Raw genomic sequence first — 23,643 nt, 5'->3', positions numbered from 1 at the left:
ATTGCTTTTATATTATGGGAACATTGTATAGTTTTAAAATATTGTCTGGTTTCATTTAAAAATCACTGAAAAAGCAGCTTTGTATTTAAAAAATGGATTTATGTATATGAAATTTCTTTCAAAAGTCTTTTTATTAGACAAAGGTTTCAATCCATGTATACAATAATACAAAATGCTTCAAAATTTCCTTCTTTTTCCCACCCTAACCATTAAACAACAAATAATTGGCAGCCTGCTGCCCAACTAAACCAAAAACACAGAACCTGGCCAAGGACAGAGGCCCACAGTTCATCCGTAATATGAAAGGTAAGGTCCTGTTCCCATTTAGATTTGATAGCAGCTGGAGGAAACATTGGAAATTAAATTGTACAAGGCTGATATTATGCCCCTTGAGGTTGGGTTGACCATTAAAAAATCGTCTACTGGATTGTGTGGAGGTATTTGGGGGAATTCTGCTGTCACAGTCTGCACGTAGTGTCTGGCCTGTAAGAAACAGAAAAACTGAGCTGCAGCTACGCCAAATTTGGTGGATATTTGAGAGAAACTTGCAAATTGTCCATCTTCATATAAGTGCAAAGGATTTTAGGCCCTTTCTAAGCCAGATATGAAAAGCATTATCTGCCATCGAGGGAACAAATGGGTGGTTTGCTGCAACTGGGCTTTGAAGTGAGAAAGCCTGGAGACACAGACTCTTCCTAAACTGAGACCAGATTCCAAGAGACTGCTGGACAACTCCATTGTTACTGGGTAGAGGCAATGCCAAAGGGAGTGATGAACCTAGTCACAGGTAGGGAACTTTCCCACTTGAATATGACTCCATGGCAACCCAACCTGGTGGTGACGGTTTGAGATTGTAGTGTCTCCAATACAACAAACACCTGATATTGGCGGCCCAATAATAGTACTGGAAATTAGGGAGGCCTAAACCTCCAACCAGCTTGGGCCTTTGAAGATGTATATGAAATTTTCAAATAAAATTTGTTAGCCCCATTTGCAGAGTAATCAAAAAAAGCCAAACAATAATTTCCATAACAGTCAAATAGATAAAAGAAACAACTAAACTCTTGCCAGAAATGATTAGTACATAAGCAGGACCAGAAACATCCTCTCTTTCTGACATGAACAGTTAACATCAATGTGTTTTTTAAACATCGTACAAGAAAAGTTATGGTGGGGTAAAAACGACGAATGACTTTCAAATATATTTCCTTTACTTTGTTGGTAATGTCCAACTTTTCTTCCACTCCAGGTCTCGGTATAAATTATTCCAGTAAGCAACGTCACGGTTGTCTTTCGTGTTTTTGGCGGGGACACCGATCTGTTCAACAGAGGAAACCGCAGGATCCAGCGGCAGAGGGGTCAGAACACCCGCAGGGATGGCGTGAAACATTGTGGCATAGTCCTTTTGGTGGAACAGGAATTTTGAACTACAAGTCCCAGGGAGAGCGTCGCCTGTGTTTCGTCATCTAACGTCGACTCGTTCTGTTGACGTCGCGTGCGGCCGCCGGGAGAAGTTTGAAAATAAACGTGAAAGTTTTTTTCTCGTGAAACGTTGAGTGTCGGCGCGGTTCGAGCTGCTGCTGTGAGGCTGAGCTGTGAGAGTTTGTACCGAGGAGGGAGCGGAGCGCAGAGGAAGCTGCTCCTCAGGTGAGTGACGTGCGAAACTCAGAGAAGCTAGCTGTGTCCGACATGCGGCTGCCGCACAGCGCCGCTTCCAGTGCGCTCAGAGGGGCTTGGCGCCTTATCTCACCGCGGTGGGACCCGGAGGGAGGGACAGGGTGACGGGGGGAGGGCAGTCGGACAAAAATAAAATAAACAAAAAGATGCGAGTCGAGTTAGAGCGAGTTAGCCGAGTTTGCTAACTGCTAGCCGGGCTGAGCTTACCCTCTAACCCCTGAGCCCGGTATCCGTGCAGAGGCCACCTGTTGGTGCACAGGTGTTTCCAGCTGTCACAGCTGTGTTTGTGTGTGAAGAAGCCTCCCGTCATGCCTCAGCGCAGAGCGTCTCTGAGACGGCGGCCGGTGAGTTACAAAGCCTGCCGTTGTTGGTCGGACAGCAGCAGGTTGGACTGTGCTTACAGCGCTCAAAGTGCGGTTTGACCAACAACACGCATCGTAGCAAATGTAACATCTCCGCTCACCTCTGGATTTTTCCGCAGAAAGAGGCTTTTTAAATGACCCGAGTGCCTCCTACGATATCAGTTTACATACACGTTTTGCTTGAAAAATAACATTTAAAAAACATTTGAAATGAAATTAAAAGCAGCAACTTCCTAACGGCTCTTTCAACACCTGTCTTTGAAGGTGTTGTACCTCAGTATTTGAACAAGCGCCGAGTGGATGTGATAACAGAAGAAGTTAGGAAGTTTGAAAAAGTCCTGAAAAAGTTAATTTTTACTTGTCTTTGTTATAATTTATATCAGACCTCTTCATAATTAAAAAGAAATGTCATAAAGATGCATGCTGGCTCATGGTCAGCACAATTAGGACTTAAAAAACAACTCAGGATTTTGCATACTCGTTAATCAGAAAAGGCATTAGCAGGTTTTTAAGTAAGTAAGGCTTATTTATATGCTGCTTCTCAAGTACAAAACTCACAAGTGCTTCACAATGCAGAACACATACAGCAGTTAATATGGTACGAAAACTAAATAAGGGCAAGCCTGCACAGGTGGGTATCAGCAGTGTCCACAGAGCTTATGTCCAATGGAAGCAAGTTCCACAACCACAAAACTGCGCTCTCCTTTTGTCTTTAGCTGGACCTTGGTGCAGCCTCCGAGCGTTAATCGTCTGACTTCAGACATTTAAACCACATGGATGGTTTTAGTAACTCACTGATATATGGAGGCTTCTGACCACGGAGGACACATCACCAGGATTTTAAACCGAACATTAAACTTTATGGGGAGCTGGTGTAAGGAAGACAGAATTAGTGACTTTTATTTCATGTGAACCAAACCAGGCCATAAACAGATATTATTCTAGTCTTTTCAATTAAATTAAATAGAATTTTGTATTTTTATCCACTCACACTTTCATCCATCCAGTAAAATCAGCAGGATTTTAATCAGTTTCTGTTGTTTGGGTTTAATTTAGTTTAAAGTCACATGCTTGTGGTTTTAATTAAATGTGATCCAGTTTTGCTCACTTGTTGAAGTCACACTCCACAGTTCCACTTTGAATCAATGCTATTAAGGCGTCTCATAGCATCGACAAACTGCTGGAGACACTCCTCAGAGATGTTGGTCCATGTTGACACGACGGCGTCACACGGCTGCTGCAGAGTTTTGTGACATGGTGCATTATCCTGCTGGAATCAGCCATCAGGAGATGGCACACTGTGGTCATAAGGGGATGCACATGATCAGCAACATTACTCAGATGGTGTTAAGAGAAGAAATGACCTCCATACCATTACAGCACCAGCCTGAAGTGTCCATGATGAATAAAACTGCACAAAAGTATTTTTCTCTTTAACTTTAGCTCCACATCTAATACAGCACTGAATGATCTGCCTCTTCCTCGCCTCCTCCTCTTCCTCTCTTCCAGGCAGCAATGTCTTCTGCAGACGAAGAGCCATCGGCCGCCATCGTGGCCGCCTTGACGTCTGCGTTATCGAGTGCCGTGTCAGCTGCCATGGCGGTTGCCATGGCTGTTGATTCAAAGGCGGATCTCTCCGCGTTGCTCGACGAATGGGAAGAAGCACAGAGAGGCCCCACAGAGCAGCTGGTGTCCGTCTTAAACAGGTTTTTTTTTTTTTTAAGCTTTTAGCGACGCAGATGACGTGTGACGTCAGAGCCTCTCAGTCTGCCTGAGTCTGTGGGTCCATCTTGAGTAGAAACCCTGTCTCATCAGTGTGTTTTCTGCAGAATATCGGAGCTGATTGAGAAAGAGATGGGAGAGTATCACAAAGCAGACCCGGATCCGTTTGATGACCGTCATCCAGGTGAGTCCTGGACCCTCTGGCCTCTATGTTGCATGTTTTCCACACTCGGTTCCGTAAAATGATTTCAACAACCAATCATTCAAATTGTTCAGACTTTTGTGACTCGTGTGTAACGTTGCAGGACGGGCGGACCCTGACTGCATGCTGGGACAACTCCTGAAGATGCTCTTTATGAACGATGACTTCACTAATGCAGTAAGGGCTGCTGCTTGTTTTTGTCCTCTTGTAAACCAAATGATGGAGTGTGGTTCCAAGGGTGGGCCGTCAGCTATGGCAGCCTTATCAGGCTTCATGCTTTGAGTACAGAAGCTCCACCTAGCAGCCATTAAAGCCTTTAGCTGGTGCCAGGACCGTATGGTATTGAATCTTTATTTTGAACATGTTGAAATAGTATAACAACAACAACAACAGAGGGAAAATGAGACAAACAAAGCAAAAGCACTTTGTCTTCCTGTTTATGCCCTGCTCATCAGAAATTCTTCATTACAGTTTGTTACATGTATTATTTATTTATTATTATTTTTTATAACTCTAGTAACACATCAAAACATATACACATTTACATATATATTGTCATGCGCTGGCTGTGTGGAGGTAGATGAGGACCCAAACGCAAGCTCACGGAGGCAGGAATGAACTCAAAACAGCTTTATTGCTGGAGAGAAAAACCATACAAACTAAACTGGAAACTATAACATATTATACGGAGAACCACACGGCCATGGATGAGGAAGAACGCGACACAGAACTGAGGGAGACGCGGACATAAATACACAGAGGGTTAACGAGGGAAGTGGGAGCACACGGGGGAACACAGGTGACACAGATAATCGTAACGAGACAGGGCAGGAGTGAACGCAACACTGACGGGAGACTGTCAAAGTAAAACAGGAAGTACACAGAGGTTCAGACAGGAGGAGAGAGAGCACGGGTAGAGCAGGGACATGACGGGCTGGGGAAAACATGGAATGAAACAGAAGGAGGGGAGACGAGGGCTCACAGATACACAGAGGGGCACACAGGGGGGAAATCAAGGAACAACAGAACAACCTAGAAACCAGGGCATAAATAAAGAACAAAACACACGAAAACTAAGAATACTGGGCCAACATGGCCCAGGATCATGACACACACACACATATACACATCATTATTGTGAAAGTAGTGGTGAGAACGCCTGATCAGAGCCCCGCCTCCTCCCTGTACTTTGCAAAAACTGTATTTTTGAACCGCTGTTTAAACTGAGGCATGCTGGGACATTGCTTCAGTTCTTCACTTTGTTCCACAGCTTCACGCCACACACACACGTGCAGAAAGTTTTCAGTGTTGTTTGATACGGGGGGGATTTTTAAATTTAGTTCCCTCTTCAAACTGCATCTCCGTTTTGTGTGTTGCTTTATACATAATTTGCGCTGTGAGAAAATGAACCAGATCTGTCATTTTAAACTGGGCATCAAGCAAATCTGCTTTAATAGACAAAGTCTTTGTTTATACAGCCCCATCACGTGTCCACAGTTTAGAAATGAGGCCAGTGAACGTTGTCTCGAGCAGGTAGCTGCACAGTTTGTGCTACACTGTAAGTTTGTTTTTGTGTGTTTCGCAGCTGCTGGACACGTACATAATGACCAGCAGGGAACACAGCCTCAACACAGCAGCCTGCCGCCTGCTTCAGAACATTTGCCCGGGCCTGGAGACGGCCGTCGTCTTCCAAGAGAAGGTAAACACTATTTAGACATAAATCACTGTTAGATTATCGAGCTGGTGTGTGCGTTCAAAAAACAAATTATGGACACGTCTATAAAGTGTCCAAAAAATATTTTACTATGAGGGATCACATGTTTGGGGGTGGTCCATGTGGAGTTAGAGGATTTGGGTTTTGTTAGTTTATACAGTTCTAATAAATGACAGTATATGGATGTGCATATCAAAACTGAAATCCACCTTAATAATGTGCATTTCTTTTCATGATGGTACATTTAAAAAAGTTTTTGCTGTGTAGATTAAAGAGGAAGTGATGGTTGTTCTGTAGGAAATATGGGAATAACTAATTTGAGTAATTATCACAGAGACTTTTATTAAAAGGTTTCCGACTCCTGTGAGCAGAATAAGCACTGGTTTCTGATAGGCTGTTCCTGTGCTTCGCTCACCTGTGCTCTCTGTGCAGGAGGGTCTGGCTGAAAGGTTGTTTGGCTGGGCTCGTGAAGCAGAGCGCCCGCTGTGTGTCTACGCCACGGGTCTGCTGGCCCGAGCCATGAGCAACCAGGAAGTGGCGGCCAACTACAGAGAAGAGAACGCTCAGCTGGTGGGTGGCAGTAATTAAAGACTGTATGTAAAAGATGGACGTGGCTGTCGTGACATGATCCACAGGGTTCTAGATTCCACATTTGGATCCCTTTTAGCATTTTGTAGTTTGGAAGTGACCATGTTTGGATGAGAGGATGGCGTGCTACGTTATCAGCTAATGTTGGTTAGTTTTGTTAATGTGCTGTGTGCATAGACCAGCAGCAAACATGTTATTAGTGCATCGAGTGTGCAGCGTCCTACGGTTAAAAGTCTGTTTCACCACAGACTTCATGCTTTATGGCTGTAATCTTTTATATACAGTCTTTGCGCTTGATTTTTAGAGTTTTTGCGTCAGCGTCATAAAATCTGAGTTTCCTCATCCTCCAGGTGCCCGTTATGATCAAGCGGTTGCACGAGCTGCAGTCTCAAGAGGCCACGAGTCACTTTAGTGCCACCCACACCTCAGAGAATCTACCTCAGGACTCTCAGGCTGAAACTGCACAAACCTCAGGCGTCACAACGGCCCAGCAAGACCCGATGGAGATGGAGGCGAGAAATGAAAGAGCCGGGGAGAGCAGCAGGACCACGTCCAACACCAAACCCACGTCTCTGCTCGGCTCAGCTCAGAAGAACGGCGGCCGCAGCAGCAGCTCTGCCCGACTGCTGCCAGGCTTCGTTTACCAAGTCGCTCCGGACTCTGCGTCCAGGGAGACGGAAGACATGCAGGGAGGAAGAGGTGGAGGAGGAGGGAAGAAATGGGCTATAAAGGAGAACGAGAGGAAGGCAAAGCAGAAACTGAACATTACCAACTCTTCGGACAGGAGTGGAGAGGACGCAGAGAGGACCGAGGCCAGCGAACAGCCGGCCAGCACCTCCTCATGGTCTGAGATGAGCTCCGTGATGATCGGCACCGACTTCCGCCTTTCACCGCTGAGCCCGGCCATGGAGCAGCGGCTCATCCTGCAGTATCTGACCCCGCTCGGAGATTACCAGGAGGTAGGCGTGCAAATCTGAAACTGTTTGGTGAATGCAAATAATTTTAATAAATTCACAACTGATGACCCTCCTTGTGTGCAGCTGCTGGCTGTCTTCATGCAGCTGGACACGCGGTCACTGCTGATGAACTACATCGACCTCAGACAGACCAACAACGTCCAGCTCACCTTTGACGCCCTGCTGGTAAGGATGACGGCGTCCCTTTGAAAAAATTGATGTGGAGGGAATTTTATGAAATGCTGTGGATGATTTAGTGCTTTGATGCACTCTGAGTGAAGCGTTCGTACATGCGTGTATATCAGTGGTGCAACGGATCACGGTTGATCCGTAATCCGAACCGATCACACTCCACGGTTCGGTACACACGTGATCCGAAGATTTGAAAAAGAAGGAAAAAAAGTATGCGTATGGTGCGCGTGGTCAGTCTGTCAAGAGATAGCTATGGTCGGTGCTAGCGGTCCAAGTGCAGGAGCAGAGGAGTTTGCGGTATTTAAGCAGCCCTTTGCCTCCCAGTCCGACCGGGCTAAAGCTGTTACAGAAGCTACTGCGGTGTTTAGCTGCAGACGGGAGGCCGTATTCTGTTGTGCAAAACAAGGGTTTAAACTGTGATGAACGTGCTTGAGCCACACTATGATATCTCGTTGCACGTCCACTTCAGTGACAAGATCGTTCCAGGCATGTATGAGTTATGGCTGAACTGTCCCAGGCATCTTCTGTTGCCCAACTACAAACGGTTGGAGCTCCAGGTCAACGGAAAGCTACGTGACCGTGACAGCTCGTTGTATCACAGCGGAGTGGTAGATACAAGCCCTGTACTGCACCTTAATTTGTTTTTATATAATTGCGTGGAATGAGTCTTGAGTTGAATGTTTTTAATAGGCAAAAAAATACTTAAAAAGTTCATAAGTAAATGTTAAAATTTTTTCTTTTTTTCTTTTTTTCTGATCCAAAAATTGATCCGATCCGTGACTTAAAACCGTGAGATCTTTGATCCGTTGCACCACTATTATATATTCTACTCATATATCATGCTCAGAGAGAGCAAGTCCTTCCAGTGTGTCAGCATCTGTTTGGTCACTTGCTGTCAGATGATTGTAATTCAGTTAGTTTGTTCCACGTTCAGCATTGATACGTTTGTTACTACGTGTTTGAACAGCTGCCTTAAAGCAACATGTATGTTTGTGTGTTCTGATTGTGTTACAAGTTATTGTGACAGAACGTGGTGTATGTTTATTTTACTAATGTAACTTACTGAGGGGTTTTTAGTGATCTTACAAAAGCAGTAAATCTTTATATCGAGATGCTTTAATGAGCCTCAGCAGCTCAGATCACGTTTCGCCTTGTTTGTCAGTGCAGCCCCTCCCCGCTGAGTCCGAGCGTCTGTGTGTGAAAGATAATCCAGACCTCTGTGGGTGGCTCTCAGCCCCATCACCACAGTTTGTTTCATTTTTAATGTGATGAAACTGAGTAGAGATATTTTTTCTTTTTTTTTAACAGTGTCGTGCATGGTCACATGGTCACATGTAGGGAGACGTGTTCCATCTCTCAGTTGTTTGTAGATCGTGGACACTGTTCAGTGCTTCCCGTGTAGATGTTTTGGAGGAACTAACAGGCTCTTCTGATAATGGACGGGTGTCAGATTAACTGAAAAGTTGATGAATTGATTCTCCTGTTTCAGCTCAATTGATCCGTCGTATGAGTAGAGAAGCAGTAAAAGTGGGATTCATACGTCCGTGAGCTGATAAGTAATCATAGGTAATTGCTGCCTCTGGTGTTCAGTAATTCTTCACCAGAGAAAAAGGAAATTACAATTACATTAAAAGTAAATGTCTTATATTTAAATTTTAGCTGATGCAGAATCTGACGTAGGTGAAGCTGCGAGCCGTGAACGTTGCAGGGCTGATGTTGGAAGACTGCTGCATGTTTATTTACTCTTGTTTCAGTCGTAGTCGTGTGTGGTGGTGATGATTAATATTATTAATATTTTTGTCCATTTCTATGCCAGTTTAGGGATTGTTGATTAAAGCAAAGCAAACTGAAAAGGAGAACTTATTTTTATTTTTAGATACATTTTTATATGATTTCGTTTTGTTTTGAATGAGTAAATCTTATTTTTAAGATGAAATGAAATCATTTTCCCCTTGTCAATAAAAGTTTATCAGTAAACCCACTCACTGTGGTTCTTTTCACATCTACGTGAAACCTTTAAATCCTCCTCGTTATATTTGCAGCACCGTGTCATCTGATAAACTGATGTTCGCTGTTTGCAGCCTCACGGTGTCGTTGCTCTCTCGTCAGTATCTCGCCTCGCTGCTCCTCCATAAGAAGTTTGCTGCAGAGTTTATCGCTCACGGAGGAGTGCAGAAACTCCTGGAGATCCCGAGGCCTTCAATGGCAGCGACCGGAGTTTCTCTCTGCCTCTACTACCTGGCGTATAACCAAGACGCCATGGAGAGGGTAAAGCTACAACACTCTTCTTATTGTGTGCAGGATTATTACAGCAACCGTAGCTCAGTCATGGTGAACACTGTCCCGCGTTTGCAGGTGTGCACGCTGCCCGACGGCGTGCTGTCCGACACGGTGTCCTACGCGCTGTGGCTGCTGGAGTCGTCGCACGCGTCGGGCGTCTGCCACGCCACCATGTTTTTCTCCATCTCCTTTTCATTCCGAGCGGTGCTGCAGCTGTTCGACCAGCAGGACGGCCTCCGGAGGCTCGTCAACCTGGTCAGCCGTGAATCTTTACTCTTAAACTATTTAAACTAATTTCAGAAGTAGCTATTTCTTTCAATCGGACACTTTTAGCATCGTCTCCTCTGCCTGTAGATCAGCACTCTGGAGATCCTGAACGTGGGGAGCGAGCTGTCCCGGCTGAGTGATGACCAGGTGTTCTCCAGCAGGCAGACAGCCAAACACACCTGCATGGCCCTGCGCAGGTGAAGCGATGGGTGGAGACACAAACACAAAAATTCTTATCTGACACAGCAGCCATGTTTTATTTAGATATTTGTACATATATAATGTATTTCTTTATTGTGTTGTCGGGTAGAAGTAAAGAAATACTCTTCACAGTCTGAACATGCAGGCAGTTCCTCTCTGCTTGTGTGAAAGTTTGGAAACACACTCATTGATTATCGATTACTTTGTGAAGGTACTTTGAGGCTCACCTCGCCGTGAAGACCGAGCAGGTGAAGCAGTCCCTGCACGCGTCGGACGGCGGTATCGTCATTCCCCAGCAGCCGTTTTACAAGGTACTCGATGGAGTTTGTGAGTCGTTGCTGTGCTTTTTTATTTAAACCACAACAACAGATTTCCCTTCTTGTCAGTGAAGATGAAATGCTGACGAGCCTCCTGCTTTTGTTGGTGAATCTCTGTGTCGTTTGCTCAGATTTCATTTTGATCTGAAACGTTGTGTTTTATAGTTCTGTGATCATCATGTGACTCGCTGCCTTTCTTAGCCTGGTTGTGTGTTTGTAAGAGAAGGACTGCCTTATAACGCAACTCTTAATCACATTTGTGATCTGGATTTAGATATGTGGATTTTAACATTATAATGTGGCTGTGAGCAGATGAGCTGTTTCATGCTCACCTGTAAGTAGTAGTGATGCTTCAAAATACGTAAAATGATAACCTCAGAGAAGCTGTTTGTTTGCTCTAAATGACAATTTAAATGTACAATGTTTATGATATAAATGCAAGGTGTTCAAACACTGAGCACAGACTGAATATAAAAGATGGACGTAGCAGCCGTGACATTTAATACGAGTCTTGGCTTCATATACAACTCATGAAAGTCTGCGGCTTCCTGCTTTCAGGCCTATTCGTACACCAGAGAGCAGATTATTGAGATGATGGAGTTTCTCATCGAGTGCGGGCCTCCTCAGCTGCACTGGGAGCCGGTCGAGGTCTTCTACAAGTTGGCCTGTGTCCCCTTAATGCTGCAGCTCATATCTACAGCCTGCGACTGGAGGACTTACTTTGGCAGGTAACCCTGCTCACACACATACCTGCACGCTGTGAGCACTCGGTGGGAGTTTTTATGACACAGAAAGGAGTCGGTGTAAAAGTAGCTTTGCTTGCTTTCTGTTTCTGTGTTGCTCGTCTTTGTACGCAGCACTGATGTGTAACTGGAGTCTTTTTCATGTTTTTTTCACCAGGAGCGACACTGTGCGGTACGCTCTGGACATCCTCTCCATCCTGACGGTGGTTCCTAAAGTCCAGCTGGTCCTGGCAGAAACTGTAGAAGTTCAGGATGAAGCCAGGTCCCCCGTTTCCACTGTGGGTCAGTAAATCTGATCGTTTTCTCCTCTAGTGCTGCTAAAACTGTTCTGATTGTTTCCAGCTCCATGTAACATTGAATGATTCAGGATTTGAAATAATCCTTATGAATCTTACACACAATCCAACTGTCTTCTGATTGGTTGCCACTCTCAAACAGAAAGCTTGGACAGAGGGTGGGTGGGGCCTCTGTGCTCACAGCTGATCGTTTTAAGGATGTCCTCCTGCTCACGGGCAACATGCAGATCCAAGAGTAGATAAAACTGGGCGCTCGGAGCAGCCTGGCTTACTCGATCTCTCAACCTTAAAATTATTAACATTCATAAACATTCATGTGACAGTAAATGAGGAAAAGCACAAAGGGTCCACTGTAACTGAGAGATGTTGTTAACCTTTGGGTGTTCTGCGCGTGACCGTCTCTCACCTCTGCTTCAGGTATGAGCATCATTCTGGGTGTGGCAGAGGGCGAGGTGTTTGTCAACGATGCTGAGATCCAGAAGTCTGCACTGCAAGTAAGGAGAAGCTCTAAATATCTTAATGAGACATTCTCCCGACTTTGATGACCTCCAGAAAAAGGGTTTGCCCAGAAATGTGCAGAGTCTGTGCAATCAGAATGAGAAGATTGCAGGTTAACAGCACATGAGCGCACATTCATGAAGGATCAGCACGTTATGACTTATTCAGAGCAGGCTGTGAGGTCTCAGACGTCCCTCCTTAGAAACAAACTTTAAAGGCGCATTTGCAGAGATCGGCTCACGAATCTGAATGTTTAAACTATTTTATCAGATAAAACTGTTTTAGATGCAGCATTTGTGCAGCAAATGATGAAAATTTGTCTGTCGTTTCCTCTCTAAAATCGTCGCAGGTGATAATAAACTGCGTGTGCGCCCCTGACCAGAGCCTGAACTCTGTGGGGGCTTTTGCGGTTACCCCTCTCAAGCCATTACTCCATCCCCAGCAGCCCCCCACCCCTCACAACAGGGTGTTGGCCCACATGTGGCAGGTGGTGCAGAACAACAATGGGATAAAGGTAAGAGCAGCAGACGAGCAGTGGGAATTTTCCCGGTTTGATCCTTTTGGGGTATCTGGGGTAAAAATCTGCCCCGCTGTGGTGACCCCTGTTGTAAATAAGAGATCGCCTGAAAGCGAAATGCTTTTCGTGTTCCTCGTGTCGTCTCCAGGTGCTGCTGTCCCTGCTGTCAGTGAAGATGCCCATCACGGACGCCGACCTGATCCGCGCTCTCGCCTGCAAAGCTCTGGTCGGACTCTCTCGCAGCTCCGCCATCAGACAGATCATCAGCAAGCTGCCGCTCTTCACCAGGAGCCACATTCAGCAGGTGCGCACAGGTGTATCTGAGTGAAAGACCTTTTAATGCTTTTGTGGCAAAAAACAGACTGAAGTTTAGGGTGTCCGGACAGTGGTGACGAAGCCGCTGTATAAACTTGGATTTTGAATGCCGAGTGCGCTTTCCTCGCCTCGCTGTGCCCAGAAATCAGTTTGCATCCATCTGCAAACGGTCATCTTCTGAAAGGCTTCCCTGCCACCTTTTCATACACACTTAAAGTTGCACACTGTGGCTAACTGCAGCTTATAATATAAAATATTAAAGCTATTGTTAGAAATCTTCATTTCATGGCTCGGACTCACAGTAAGTTATTTTATTGAAGAGATGTCAACAACAGCAGAGCTTTACTAACTGTAGCTCACAAGTTAATAAACGATTACTTTACTATTACTAAAGGCTTTTCTGCAGGAAGTGAGGGTGTTAGCAGCGTTCAGTCCTTCCACAGCTGCTCTCTGGCCTGCAACACACTGCCCTCTTTATAGAAACGTGGGCGGTAATTGGTGTCAGCAGCAGCATTATAACAAAGCAGACAGGCATGCAAAGCATAATGAGGCCCAAGTACAATTTAAATATTGGTGTATTTATGTTTTTTAAACTCTGTGGCCAGAAAATTTGAATCTTTTGAAACTGGAGAGAGAAAAAAATCGATTTGCATGTATGAGTCATTTCTGCTTCATCCGGCAATTTCATGTCGCTTATTCAGGTTTTTCAGGAAACTGATGACGTAGACGCCTCAAAAACTACACGATACATGAAGGTTTAACAGACTAGTGTGGTGCAGTTATAGTAATGCTGCAGTTGGAGGCAGGGTGGAGGATTTCCTCCGGCTCTCGTCGTGTTCATGCTCTGTTTTCTGTCTCCAGCTGATGAAGGAGCCCGTGCTGCAGGACAAACGAAGCGAGCACGTCCGCTTCTGCCGCTTCGCCGCCGAGCTGACCGAGCGGGTGTCTGGCAAACCTCTTCTCATGGGCACGGACGTGTCGTTGGCTCGCCTGCAGAGGGCCAACGTGGTCGCCCAATCGCGCATCACATTTTCCGAGAGGGAGCTCCTCGTCCTGATCAGGAACCACCTCGTGGCCAAAGGACTTCAGGACACGGCAAACACGCTGGTCAAGGAGGCCAATTTACCCGCAGCGACCCTCTGTCCAAACCCCTCCCCTTCCTGCGTCACCCCCCCGCCCTCCGCCTCAGTGGTACCCAGGACTTGCAGGTTAGCGGGTGGGATCGCAGCGCGTATCGCCAGCCATGTTGGAGCCTCTCCCGTGTCCTCGGGTGCTTCTGTTTCTCCTTGCCCCTCTTCTTCTCGACCCCTGGCACCTCCTCACCCTTCGTGCTCCTCTGCATCTACCTCTGCCCACCCCACTCCTCCTCCCCCTCCTCTTCCTCATCCTTCACCTCAGGGACAGGGCCCATATCCACTTGGCCGGATTTTGTTTTCACGGGAGCGTCCGGTGGCCCCGTGCAGCTCAGGGAAAAAGCTCCGTGCACTGAAACAGAAGTCGGATCACGGTGCTTTCATACAGGTCAGGGTTCGATCGGTCACCAGTATCATTGCCGTGCTCGCACACAGACACGGCCTAAGCTCAGCTACTCTTTCTTTCCCTCTCTGTCAGACTCCAGCAATGAAGAAGCAGTTGGAACGCCACCTTCCTTCCCCTCCAACGCTCGACAGCATCATCACCGAGTACCTGAGGGAACAACACGCCCGCTGCCCCAACCCGGTCACCACATGCCCCCCTTTCTCTCTTTTCACGCCCCACCGCTGCCCGGAGCCCAAGCAGAGACGACAAGCCTCTCCCAACTTCACCGCCCGCCTGGGTGCCAGGGTGCTGTACCCCAAATACGGAGGTGTGGACCGAGCGTGTCTGGATAGACACCTGATCTTTAGCAGGTAAAGAACAGACTCACCTGTGCAGCAAAAACGGTTATTTAGCTTATTTTTGGCTGTTTAAAACGGACCTCTGCTTCTCCACCGCTCTGCCTGTTTTCCCTTCGTCGAGGTTTCGTCCAATGTCGGTGTTCCACGAGGGCGACGGAGACGAGAGCGGCTTCACCTGCTGTGCCTTCTCAGCCTGCGAGCGTTTCCTGATGCTGGGAACCTGCTCCGGCCACCTCAAGTTCTACAACGTCCTCTCGGGAGAGGAGGCGGCCAACTACACCTGCCACACGTCCGCCATCACACACCTCGAGCCCTCCAGGGTATCTGCACAAGCATTTAAACACACCTGTTGTTATCCTGCACAACGTTTCCCAAACATTTGCATATTTCATGCGTTTTTTTTATCTGAGGCTACGTCCTCGACCGGGTCAGGGACAAATCTGCACTGAGTATATTTGAGTTTCTGATGTAAGAAGACGTCTGGTGGTGTGGATTTGTTTTCTTCTATAAGCTCAGCTGATCTGCAGGCACTGAGGCGACTGCCTGAGCTGACGTTATGCTCAGCTTTGATATGAATAGCGGCTGCAGCCTCAGCTCTTTTTGTGCCGTTGTTAGAAAGTAACCGTTTGTGCTTCTTAGGATGGGAAACTGCTGCTCACCTCTGCTTCCTGGAGCGTCCCTCTGTCGGCTCTGTGGAGCATGGATGGAGTCTTCATCAAAAAGTAAAACCGCCACACCCTCACGCTTCACTTTTAATTTTACACACCTGTGTATGCACTGCATAGACACCCTGAGGTGTGGACTGTGGTCTTCGTGGTGTCGATGTGTCTTTTTCCCCTTCAGAAACTCCTTTGCAGACGATCACTACGTGGAGTTCAGTAAACTCTCTCAGGACCGAGTCATCGGCACCAAAGACCAAGTCGCAAACGTAGGTCGCCCAAAATGTTCTGCTCTGCCTCCTCTCATCATAACAGCAGGAAGCAGAGTTGATGTTGATAAAACTGGAATCCCTTAAATTAAAAATCTTCATTTGCATTTAAACTACTGACAGCAGGAAACCGTAGATTTGGAGTTCATTTGATTCTCATCGTTTGTCTTCGTGTCCTGAAGATCTACGACATCCAGACGGGTCAGAAGACGCTGACCCTGAATGACCCCGGCCTGGCCAACAACTACAAGAGGAACTGTGCCACCTTCAGCCCCACTGACGACCTGGTGCTAAACGACGGCGTGCTGTGGGACGTGCGGGCGTCGCGGGCCATCCACAAGTTCGACAAGTTCAACATGAACATCAGCGGGGTCTTCCACCCCAACGGCCTGGAAGTCATCATCAACACGGAGATCGTATCCTCTGATGCTGCCAGGGGCCGTCTTTTCTGTCCTTTTCTTTCCTTTACTGCAAAAAATATAGTTAAAATGAAATGGGTCATTAAAAAACGTTCTGGGCCCAGTTAATGGCATGTGTATGCAAAGGAGCTGTTCAGTGCTGAGCCCTGCATGTTTCTGGTCTTCATTAATGCTGCTGGTTTAATGAAGCAGGAGAATCTGCTGCCCTCATTATTGAAGTGAACTTGCTGCGTTTCACCTGAGCAGGTGCATTTTTACAAATTCGGCCTCGTCCAATTTACCCTGCTTAAAAAAGACATGGCCTTTAATATTTTTAATGCATATTACCTGATGAACCATAATGTCAGTTTGGGTCTTACAGTCTCCAAAACTATAGTCAAAGTTTAAGATCAGATTATTGATCTCAGCTGTAATAACGACGCAACAAAGCGAGCTGCACGTGTTTCTGCGTCGCCCCCCGTTGTGTCGTAGTCGTGGGCCTTGACAGCAGGTGTCAGTGGGACCTGAGGACCTTCCACCTGCTGCACACCGTCCCAGCCCTGGACCAGTGCAGGGTGGTCTTCAACAGCAACGCCACCATCATGTACGGAGGTACGAGCTCATGTGTCCGAGTCATTACGAGCACAGCGAGGGGCCGAATCACCGCTCTGACGTACGATGTTTTTCCCTCCTCCTGCTCTCGCACACAGCTATGCTCCAGGCCGACGATGAGGATGACGCGATGGATCAGCAGATGAAGGGTCCCTTCGGCTCGTCCTTTAGAACCTTCGATGCTACGGACTACAAGCCCATCAGTAAGGCTTCACTTCCTCTCACTGTTGGTCAAACACAGTTTATATACTGGGACTGGGGATCGTCACTGATTTCTAGAATTGATTTGATTCCGATTCACAAGGTCCCGAATTGATTCGATTTGATTTGAATCGGGGAAATTTTGTTATGATTCAGATCATGCATCAGGACATTTCCATATTTTTATATCTATAAAAAGGAAGCTGACACTTGTGAGACTTTATCAAAGGTGTGAGCATCACAGCAGAGGCCTTTGTGTCAAAGTAGCTGAGGATGAAACAGAAAAACATGAAGGTGATTTTCCTGGTCTGGATTTTATAAAAATATTCTGCAGTCGATCAAAAACGAAAGAAAACCATTAATCAGCATCTGAACATTACCTGATGCTGCTGACGTGAAGCAGAGCAAAGTTACAGAGGTTTGATTAGAGACGCAGCGTTTTGCAGTTTTGCATAAATTTAAAAAGTTTAAAATTGTCCAGAAGCCTGTTGAACAGCAGAAATGAAGTTTTCTCTTTGGAAGTAAGTAAAAGGAATAAAACAGCGATCGACTGCGCTGTAAACAATGGTAGACTTGTGATAGTAAGCAAATAATGCAGAAAACAGATTTTTAGACAGGAAACTGTTGTTGAAGTACAGAGAGAGAGAGAGCTGTGCATGAAGTGTGATCAGCAAAAGTCAGAGTGAGTTCATGACGATGTTTATGTGAAGCGTAGTTTGGATCTTCTTTTGCTGCTGGTTCAGTCAATATTGTTTGGAGAGAGATCAAACCTGCAGCTTCAGAATCAGCACAAAGACGTAAACACAAAGCTCGACCCGCCGAAACATAAGGATCAGCGAGCTGTCGGCTTTCAGCCCCGACCGTGAGAAAGGCAACATCTCACTGATTCTGATGCGTCGGCGTGTCCGCGCTTTGTGTTTACGTCTTTGTGCAGAATCCGTGTTCCTGCTCTCATTTACTGTTTTAGCTGTTTGGTGGTTGTTGAAACTTTGTGAGGTTTAACCTGAGATTCTGGCGTTTCGGGCAAAATAAATTTATAATAAAAAAATCGAATCAGGATTTTAATAATTCGATATCACGCTATCCAAGCCAGAATCGGTTTTAATCGATAAATCGATTATCAAAACCCGCCCCTAATATATACATATGTGTTTGATTTTATTTTAAAGGTCAGGTTTGTGCTGATCTGCCAGGCTTAGCTGCTCCTCCTGCTTTTACGAGCCGAGGTTCGAAGAGCTCGAGCTTCATGATGTTTTTGTTTTTCAGCCACTGTGGACGTGAAGAGGAACATCTTCGACCTGTGTACAGACACCAAGGACTGCTACCTGGCTGTCATTGAGGTACTTGAGCATCCGTGCTATCAGAGGGTTTATTGTTGTTTCCATTACAGCCCATGTGACCCTGTAAGGCCGCAGACACGCTAACGTGATGCGTTTACTCTGCAGAACCAGGACGCGGTGGGCTTGGACACGGTGTGTCGTCTGTACGAGGTGGGACGACAGAAACTCGCCGAGGAGGGAGACGACGACGATCAGGTGAGCGTTTGCTGAGCAGCTTTGTTTTCTTTTGTCTGCGATGACCCGACCTTCACGTGGAGGCTCATCTCTGATGACAGCTGGGTCTCTAGAGCAGCTGCTTTCAGGGAAAGAGTCCACGGTGTCCCCGTCACTGTGACCACAGTCTTTTATTTTTAATTGAAGTCTTGTGCGACTGCTCAGGGAGCGGACCTGAAGTGGAGATGAGCTTAAGCCGAGCAGTTTTATCCAAAAGCTTCTTCTTCTCTTACTTTTGATGCTTCTTTGTCTGCCGTTTCTTCTTCTTCTGCTTTTTCTGCTCTTTAATTTAATTATTATTATCTGTGAAACTTGTTTTACTGAGAAAACTTCCTTTCGTTGCTGTCGTCGTCGTGATTGAGTTCATTTTTTTAAAATTTATTTTGTGCTCTTCCAGGATGACGATCAGGACGATGACGATTCCTCTGACTCCGATGACGATGATGATGACGACGACGACGACGACAACGACGACTTGGACACAGACCCGCTCATAGAGGAGCTGGCCAATAACAACGAGGCAGAGAATGAGGAACAAGCCGACTCGCCCAGAGACGAAGAGGTACCCGACCCCCTAAATCCATCGTCCAATCAGCTTCTTTTATTTTTCACTTTTCTGTGAAAGGATTGATGAAGACAACACTTTGAAATGATAGTTTACTGAATATATAAATGTCTTGTTTTGTTTAACTTTATTTTCTTATAGTAAATATGATTTATAGAAGAACTTGTTGTTCATATTAGTAAAATTTACTTGTTACTCAGGTTCTTTGTTTATGGATGATTTATTCTGAGCTCACTCGGCGTTGTCACCATGACGACTAATATCTAAAATAATAGCAGTTACATTAAAACAATAATGCTTCTTTAGCTTCTTTCACATATTCATGGAAACTCAAATTAACAGAGACATTGAACGCACCTCACGCTAGGGCTGCTCAATTAATCGAATTTTAATCACGATTACGATCTGGGCTTTCAACGATCATTAAAAATGACTGAGCCGATTATTAGCCCCTCCCTCATTTATCCGCAACCCCTTAAAGGCCGGTCCGTGAAAATATTGTCGGGCATAAACCGGTCCGTGGCGCAAAAAAGGTTGGAGACCGCTGATTAAGAGGACCCGAGGGAAGCTCGGAAAGCTAAGCAGAAGTTATTTGGAGAGGAGAGTGACTGCTGTTGGTTGAAAAGTGAGGTAAAAAACCTTCAGTGGTGTTGCACACTATGTTATATTATTTTTTAAAGTCATTGTTAACCCTTTAAAGCCGGTCAGAGCAGCACGCTCCGTTTTGTGTAACTATTTTTGTAGAACCTGAACCGTGTAAGCTAGCGCAATAACTTTTTTTGCATGTGAAACCGGAGGAGTTGTACTTACATCTGATGCCATCAGCTTGTCCTCGGTCACGGTTTCCTTCCACATAAAGCTTTGCAAAAATTGCATAAAAAGCGCTTGCAGCAACAAAAACATAATATTCCAGAAACACGCTTTGCCGATCCATCAGCTGTTCGTAACACTTCCCACAGTGAAACAGACGTCAGCGCGAACTGTCGCATGTCCGCCATTTCCTGGCCGAAACCGGAAGTGACGTCATTTTCGCGGAAAATGTAGTTTTTTACTTGTAGGCCTTAAAAGCCTATACTGGTGTTTTTATAAGTCATGTTTGACTTTTCTGAATAGTTTCTGGGATGCTTAGAACTCGAATTGCACAGCTGGAAATAGTTTATTTTGATGCACCTGCTGTTTTCTTTGCAAATTTGCATCATAGGATTGTTTTTTCGTTTTTCCTGCAGTATATAAAAATTGCTGTATCTCCAAAATAAAACTATGATAACACTCAAAATAAATTTCCTGTTGTTGTAAATTATTTTTTGCAACTTTTTTGTATTTAAAGTTTTGAGGGATAAACCTCTTAAATTTCTCCAAGTAGAAATATATGTAAACAAACTAAACAAAAACGAATGTCAATTTTTTTGTAGTTTATTGCACTTTTTTGCAATTAATGTAGTTACTATGGACTTAATGCATACATATTATTAAAATATGGGCTATAACAGTTATTTAGCAAATTGAAATGCTCCCACAAATGGCACTACAACATGTAAAAAAATAATATAAGCTCTGGTGGACTTGGTTCTATAGTAGGTCTTAAAGGGTTAAATAAATATCGTCAAATAATCGAGATCTCAATTTCAGTGAAAATAATCGTGATTATCATTTTTTGCCATAATCGAGCAGCCCTACCTCATGCCTGTTGTAGTCAGATGGGAGAGAGCGTTCTTCGAGGCTGCGCTTCATCTCTCACAGTGGATTTAACGCAACCACAACACTGCGACGTGTGTTCTTTATAAACTTGAGTCCAGCTTGGAGGCGGTGCCACTAAAAACAGTCCGTGCTGGACGTTACTTCCAAACTGAAGTGATGTGACTGCTTCCCTCGCGTTAGAGGAGAAAAATCAGTTTGAGTGTTTAAAAAAAGTTCTTTGTTTTTCAGTTTTAGGTTTCACGTCTTCTCTGGTCCTCACAGTTCAGACTGCACTGGGGAGACTGATCTTTTTTTCCTTTCACGCTCAGATTGCTGATCTTCTGGCTGGCGACAGCGATGATGACAATGACAGCAACGACAACAACGACTCGGAAGACTGGGAGAGCGTCAATGATGGCTCTGAGCCGTTCGACGCTGACGGATCAGAATGTGAGTGATAATCCAGGTTTGTTTGCTTAAGTCTGTTTTACCTTCGAGGTTTTTACAAACTCACATCCGGGCGCCGAGGACGCCGAATCTGCAAAAACTGCCTGCATAAGTACAGTTCAGAATATAATATTGTTAAAAATGAGCGAGAACGGCACTGCACGTTCTGGGTTTAACACGGACAGAATGTTAATGTCTGGAGAGCATCACACCGAAACTGGATGAAAAAACCCGAGCTTTATTCCTTCATTTTTGTTCTTTGTAATGAGGCCGTTGATTTGAAGTGAACCGTGTGTGTGTGTGCGTGTGTGTGTGTTGCAGTTCTCTCTGGAGCGTCCGATGACGACTTGATCCAGTCCATCCGTGACCTCCATGACCGATGGTTCTCCTGACCTCAGCGTTCTCATTCGTACCTGTTTAAATGCTCGTTTCTCTTTTAAGCAGGCAGGTTGACTGTGAACACGCTCGTATGCAAATCAAATTTCTGCAATATTCTGTTTCTCTAATATATATTTTTTACATTTGATGACGTCATTGAGAGATGACGAATAAATATTTCCCAGAGTTTGTGGGGCCTCAGATATGCAGACTTGGTTTTCTTCCTCTTGGTTAAATATTGAGTTTGAAATTTTGGATTCTTTTTGGTATTTTTACCTGCTGTGAAACATCTTTTTCTCCTCATTATTGATCAGCACCAGCTTTGTCTGAACTACAAAACGAGACAGAAACACAAGCTGTAGTTTTTCAAGTCCTTTCAACTCTGAAGCAGTGAGCAGTCTTTACATTTTATTTGAGCTTAATATTCATATAAAAGCAGTTATTGACGTAAAAGAAAAAGAAAGAAAAAATTATTTTATATACACAGTGTTGAGGTTGTTTTCTACAGATTTAAAGACTGGATGTTTTTAACTGGATGGATTTAGGCCAGCCTTCTTCTTATTGGCTGCTCCTGTCAAACAGATGGGTTGAACAGCAGGTGGGCGGGGCTTCTGTTCTCACAGGACTGTGTGCTCGAGCAGTACTGAAAGGCACTTCGTGTGTCAGGGTTCAGTTTGATTGTCCTGGTAAAAACTAACTGCAGAGTTGGAGGACCGAGGAAGCAGCAGAGACAGACAGGAGCAACGACCAGCAGCTTGTACTGGACCAGCAGGAAAAGCCTGGTTTAAAGAGGGTTGTCGAGGATTCCTAGTCCTTTAAGTTTGGATCTCACTGAAGAGCGGAGCAGTGAGAAGCCGGGAGGGGAAAACAGAGGCCTGAAGATTTGGGGTAAGAGCCTCCCGATGGCTCTGGGTCAAAGAGAAGGACAATTGCTGGAAGCTGAGGCGAGAGCGGCCACCACAGCTGACCAGCCAACTTCAGGTGCTGTGGTTGAAGTTGAATCTGTATGATGGTTGGAGGAAAGCACCTCAGAGGATTTAATTCCCACACAAATGATCTCTAAAGGTGGTTGAAGCGTTGGAGGTGAATCCCGGTGAGGTTTAAGTCATTGCTGATGTGGAGGAATGAGCCCAACCTTTGGAGGGAACAGAAGGATTGCTGATGTGTGTCTATTGAAAACATTACTTTCCTGACAGCTTACAGGTGAGGATCATGTAGACCTCACACAGTTCATTAGAGTATAATTTAGATAATAACTTCCTCTACAGTCTTACTTTCATAGATCTTGAGATACTTCAGTAGTTAAAGGGCAGCAGAAACATCTGTAGGCACTTTTTCACTGTTCTCTGCCAACCACAGCAGCAGGTCATAAATCGAGTCACAGCAGCTGTTTCAGGCACAAACCAGAGCACGCTTTCTGCTCGGTGTTCAGGAGTGGACGAGTTAGGAATCCAGACGTGGTCGGGCACATGAAATAAAGCCTGCTGGCTGCAGACGCACAGAGTACACGCCCACCAAGCTCTTTATTTTCAAATCACATGACTAATCTTTTAAATTAATCTTTCTTTGTTTGAACATGCAGCGAGACTTTTAAAAAAAGATTTTCCAAGTTCGAGTGATGCTAAACAATCACCTGTTGATGAGGGAGAGATGCTGTGGTTTCTGCAGAGCCGTGAGTCCAGACGAGCGTTTCTCCTCGGCTGTGTTACTTTCAGGTCTCTGTGGACAGCAGCGTGTTGAAGTGAGTTCTTATTCGTGGGGAAACGTCGCTCGCTGTCAGTCTCCTCTCTCCGTCCTGTTTCCTCCTCTTCTCAGTTTCATCTGTTCCTCCTTTTTTCCCGGCAGCGAGCTGACCCTGCCTGCGCCGACGCCTCCAGCATTCTGATTTGTTCTCTGAATGTTTTAAATCCTTTCATTCCGATCTTGAATGTGACATTGTGCATATATTGCCGGTGGGCTGTGGAACAAATAGTTGAATCATAAAGAGTCGAGCGTGGTCATCAGAGACAGAAAAACATGAAAGAGATGCAGGACTCAGGAAAACTGCTACAGCACTAGACGGTGAGGAATCCCATTCACAGGGCAGCTTTCTTTCAGTTAACGGATCATTTTTACTCCCACAGTATGTTTTGATAGTTTGTATAACCGGTGTGCCTTCTG

The 23,643-nt window shown here is 45.4% G+C and overlaps 1 protein-coding gene across 2 annotated transcripts; it reads left to right on the top strand.

The window, feature by feature from the left end:
* On the top strand, window positions 1-21,686 carry LOC308402573 (DDB1- and CUL4-associated factor 1-like). Of its 2 annotated transcripts, none has more exons than XM_080891521.1 (30): window positions 1-1,647; window positions 3,549-3,745; window positions 3,869-3,945; window positions 4,067-4,140; window positions 5,549-5,662; window positions 6,110-6,247; window positions 6,616-7,224; window positions 7,306-7,407; window positions 9,523-9,681; window positions 9,769-9,948; window positions 10,048-10,157; window positions 10,373-10,472; window positions 11,037-11,206; window positions 11,379-11,503; window positions 11,935-12,011; window positions 12,365-12,529; window positions 12,681-12,836; window positions 13,709-14,368; window positions 14,459-14,736; window positions 14,846-15,044; window positions 15,364-15,446; window positions 15,568-15,652; window positions 15,835-16,068; window positions 16,569-16,662; window positions 16,761-16,865; window positions 18,130-18,203; window positions 18,309-18,398; window positions 18,814-18,978; window positions 20,988-21,124; window positions 21,427-21,686. In XM_080891521.1, exons 2-29 carry the CDS (start codon window positions 3,555-3,557, stop codon window positions 21,114-21,116), a joined length of 4,743 nt encoding a protein of 1,580 aa, XP_080747647.1. In that variant the 5' UTR covers window positions 1-1,647; window positions 3,549-3,554; the 3' UTR covers window positions 21,117-21,124; window positions 21,427-21,686. The 2 variants fall into 2 exon arrangements, with proteins under 2 accessions (XP_080747647.1, XP_080747646.1); XM_080891520.1 differs by having other exon boundaries at window positions 3-1,647; window positions 20,988-21,108.
* Window positions 21,687-23,643: the final 1,957 nt, after the last annotated feature.

The sequence above is a fragment of the Rhamphochromis sp. 'chilingali' genome (genome assembly GCF_963969265.1).
Source record: "Rhamphochromis sp. 'chilingali' genome assembly, chromosome: 9".
Classification (NCBI taxonomy): domain Eukaryota; kingdom Metazoa; phylum Chordata; class Actinopteri; order Cichliformes; family Cichlidae; genus Rhamphochromis; species Rhamphochromis sp. 'chilingali'.
This window is presented reverse-complemented; position numbering and strand designations above follow the sequence as displayed.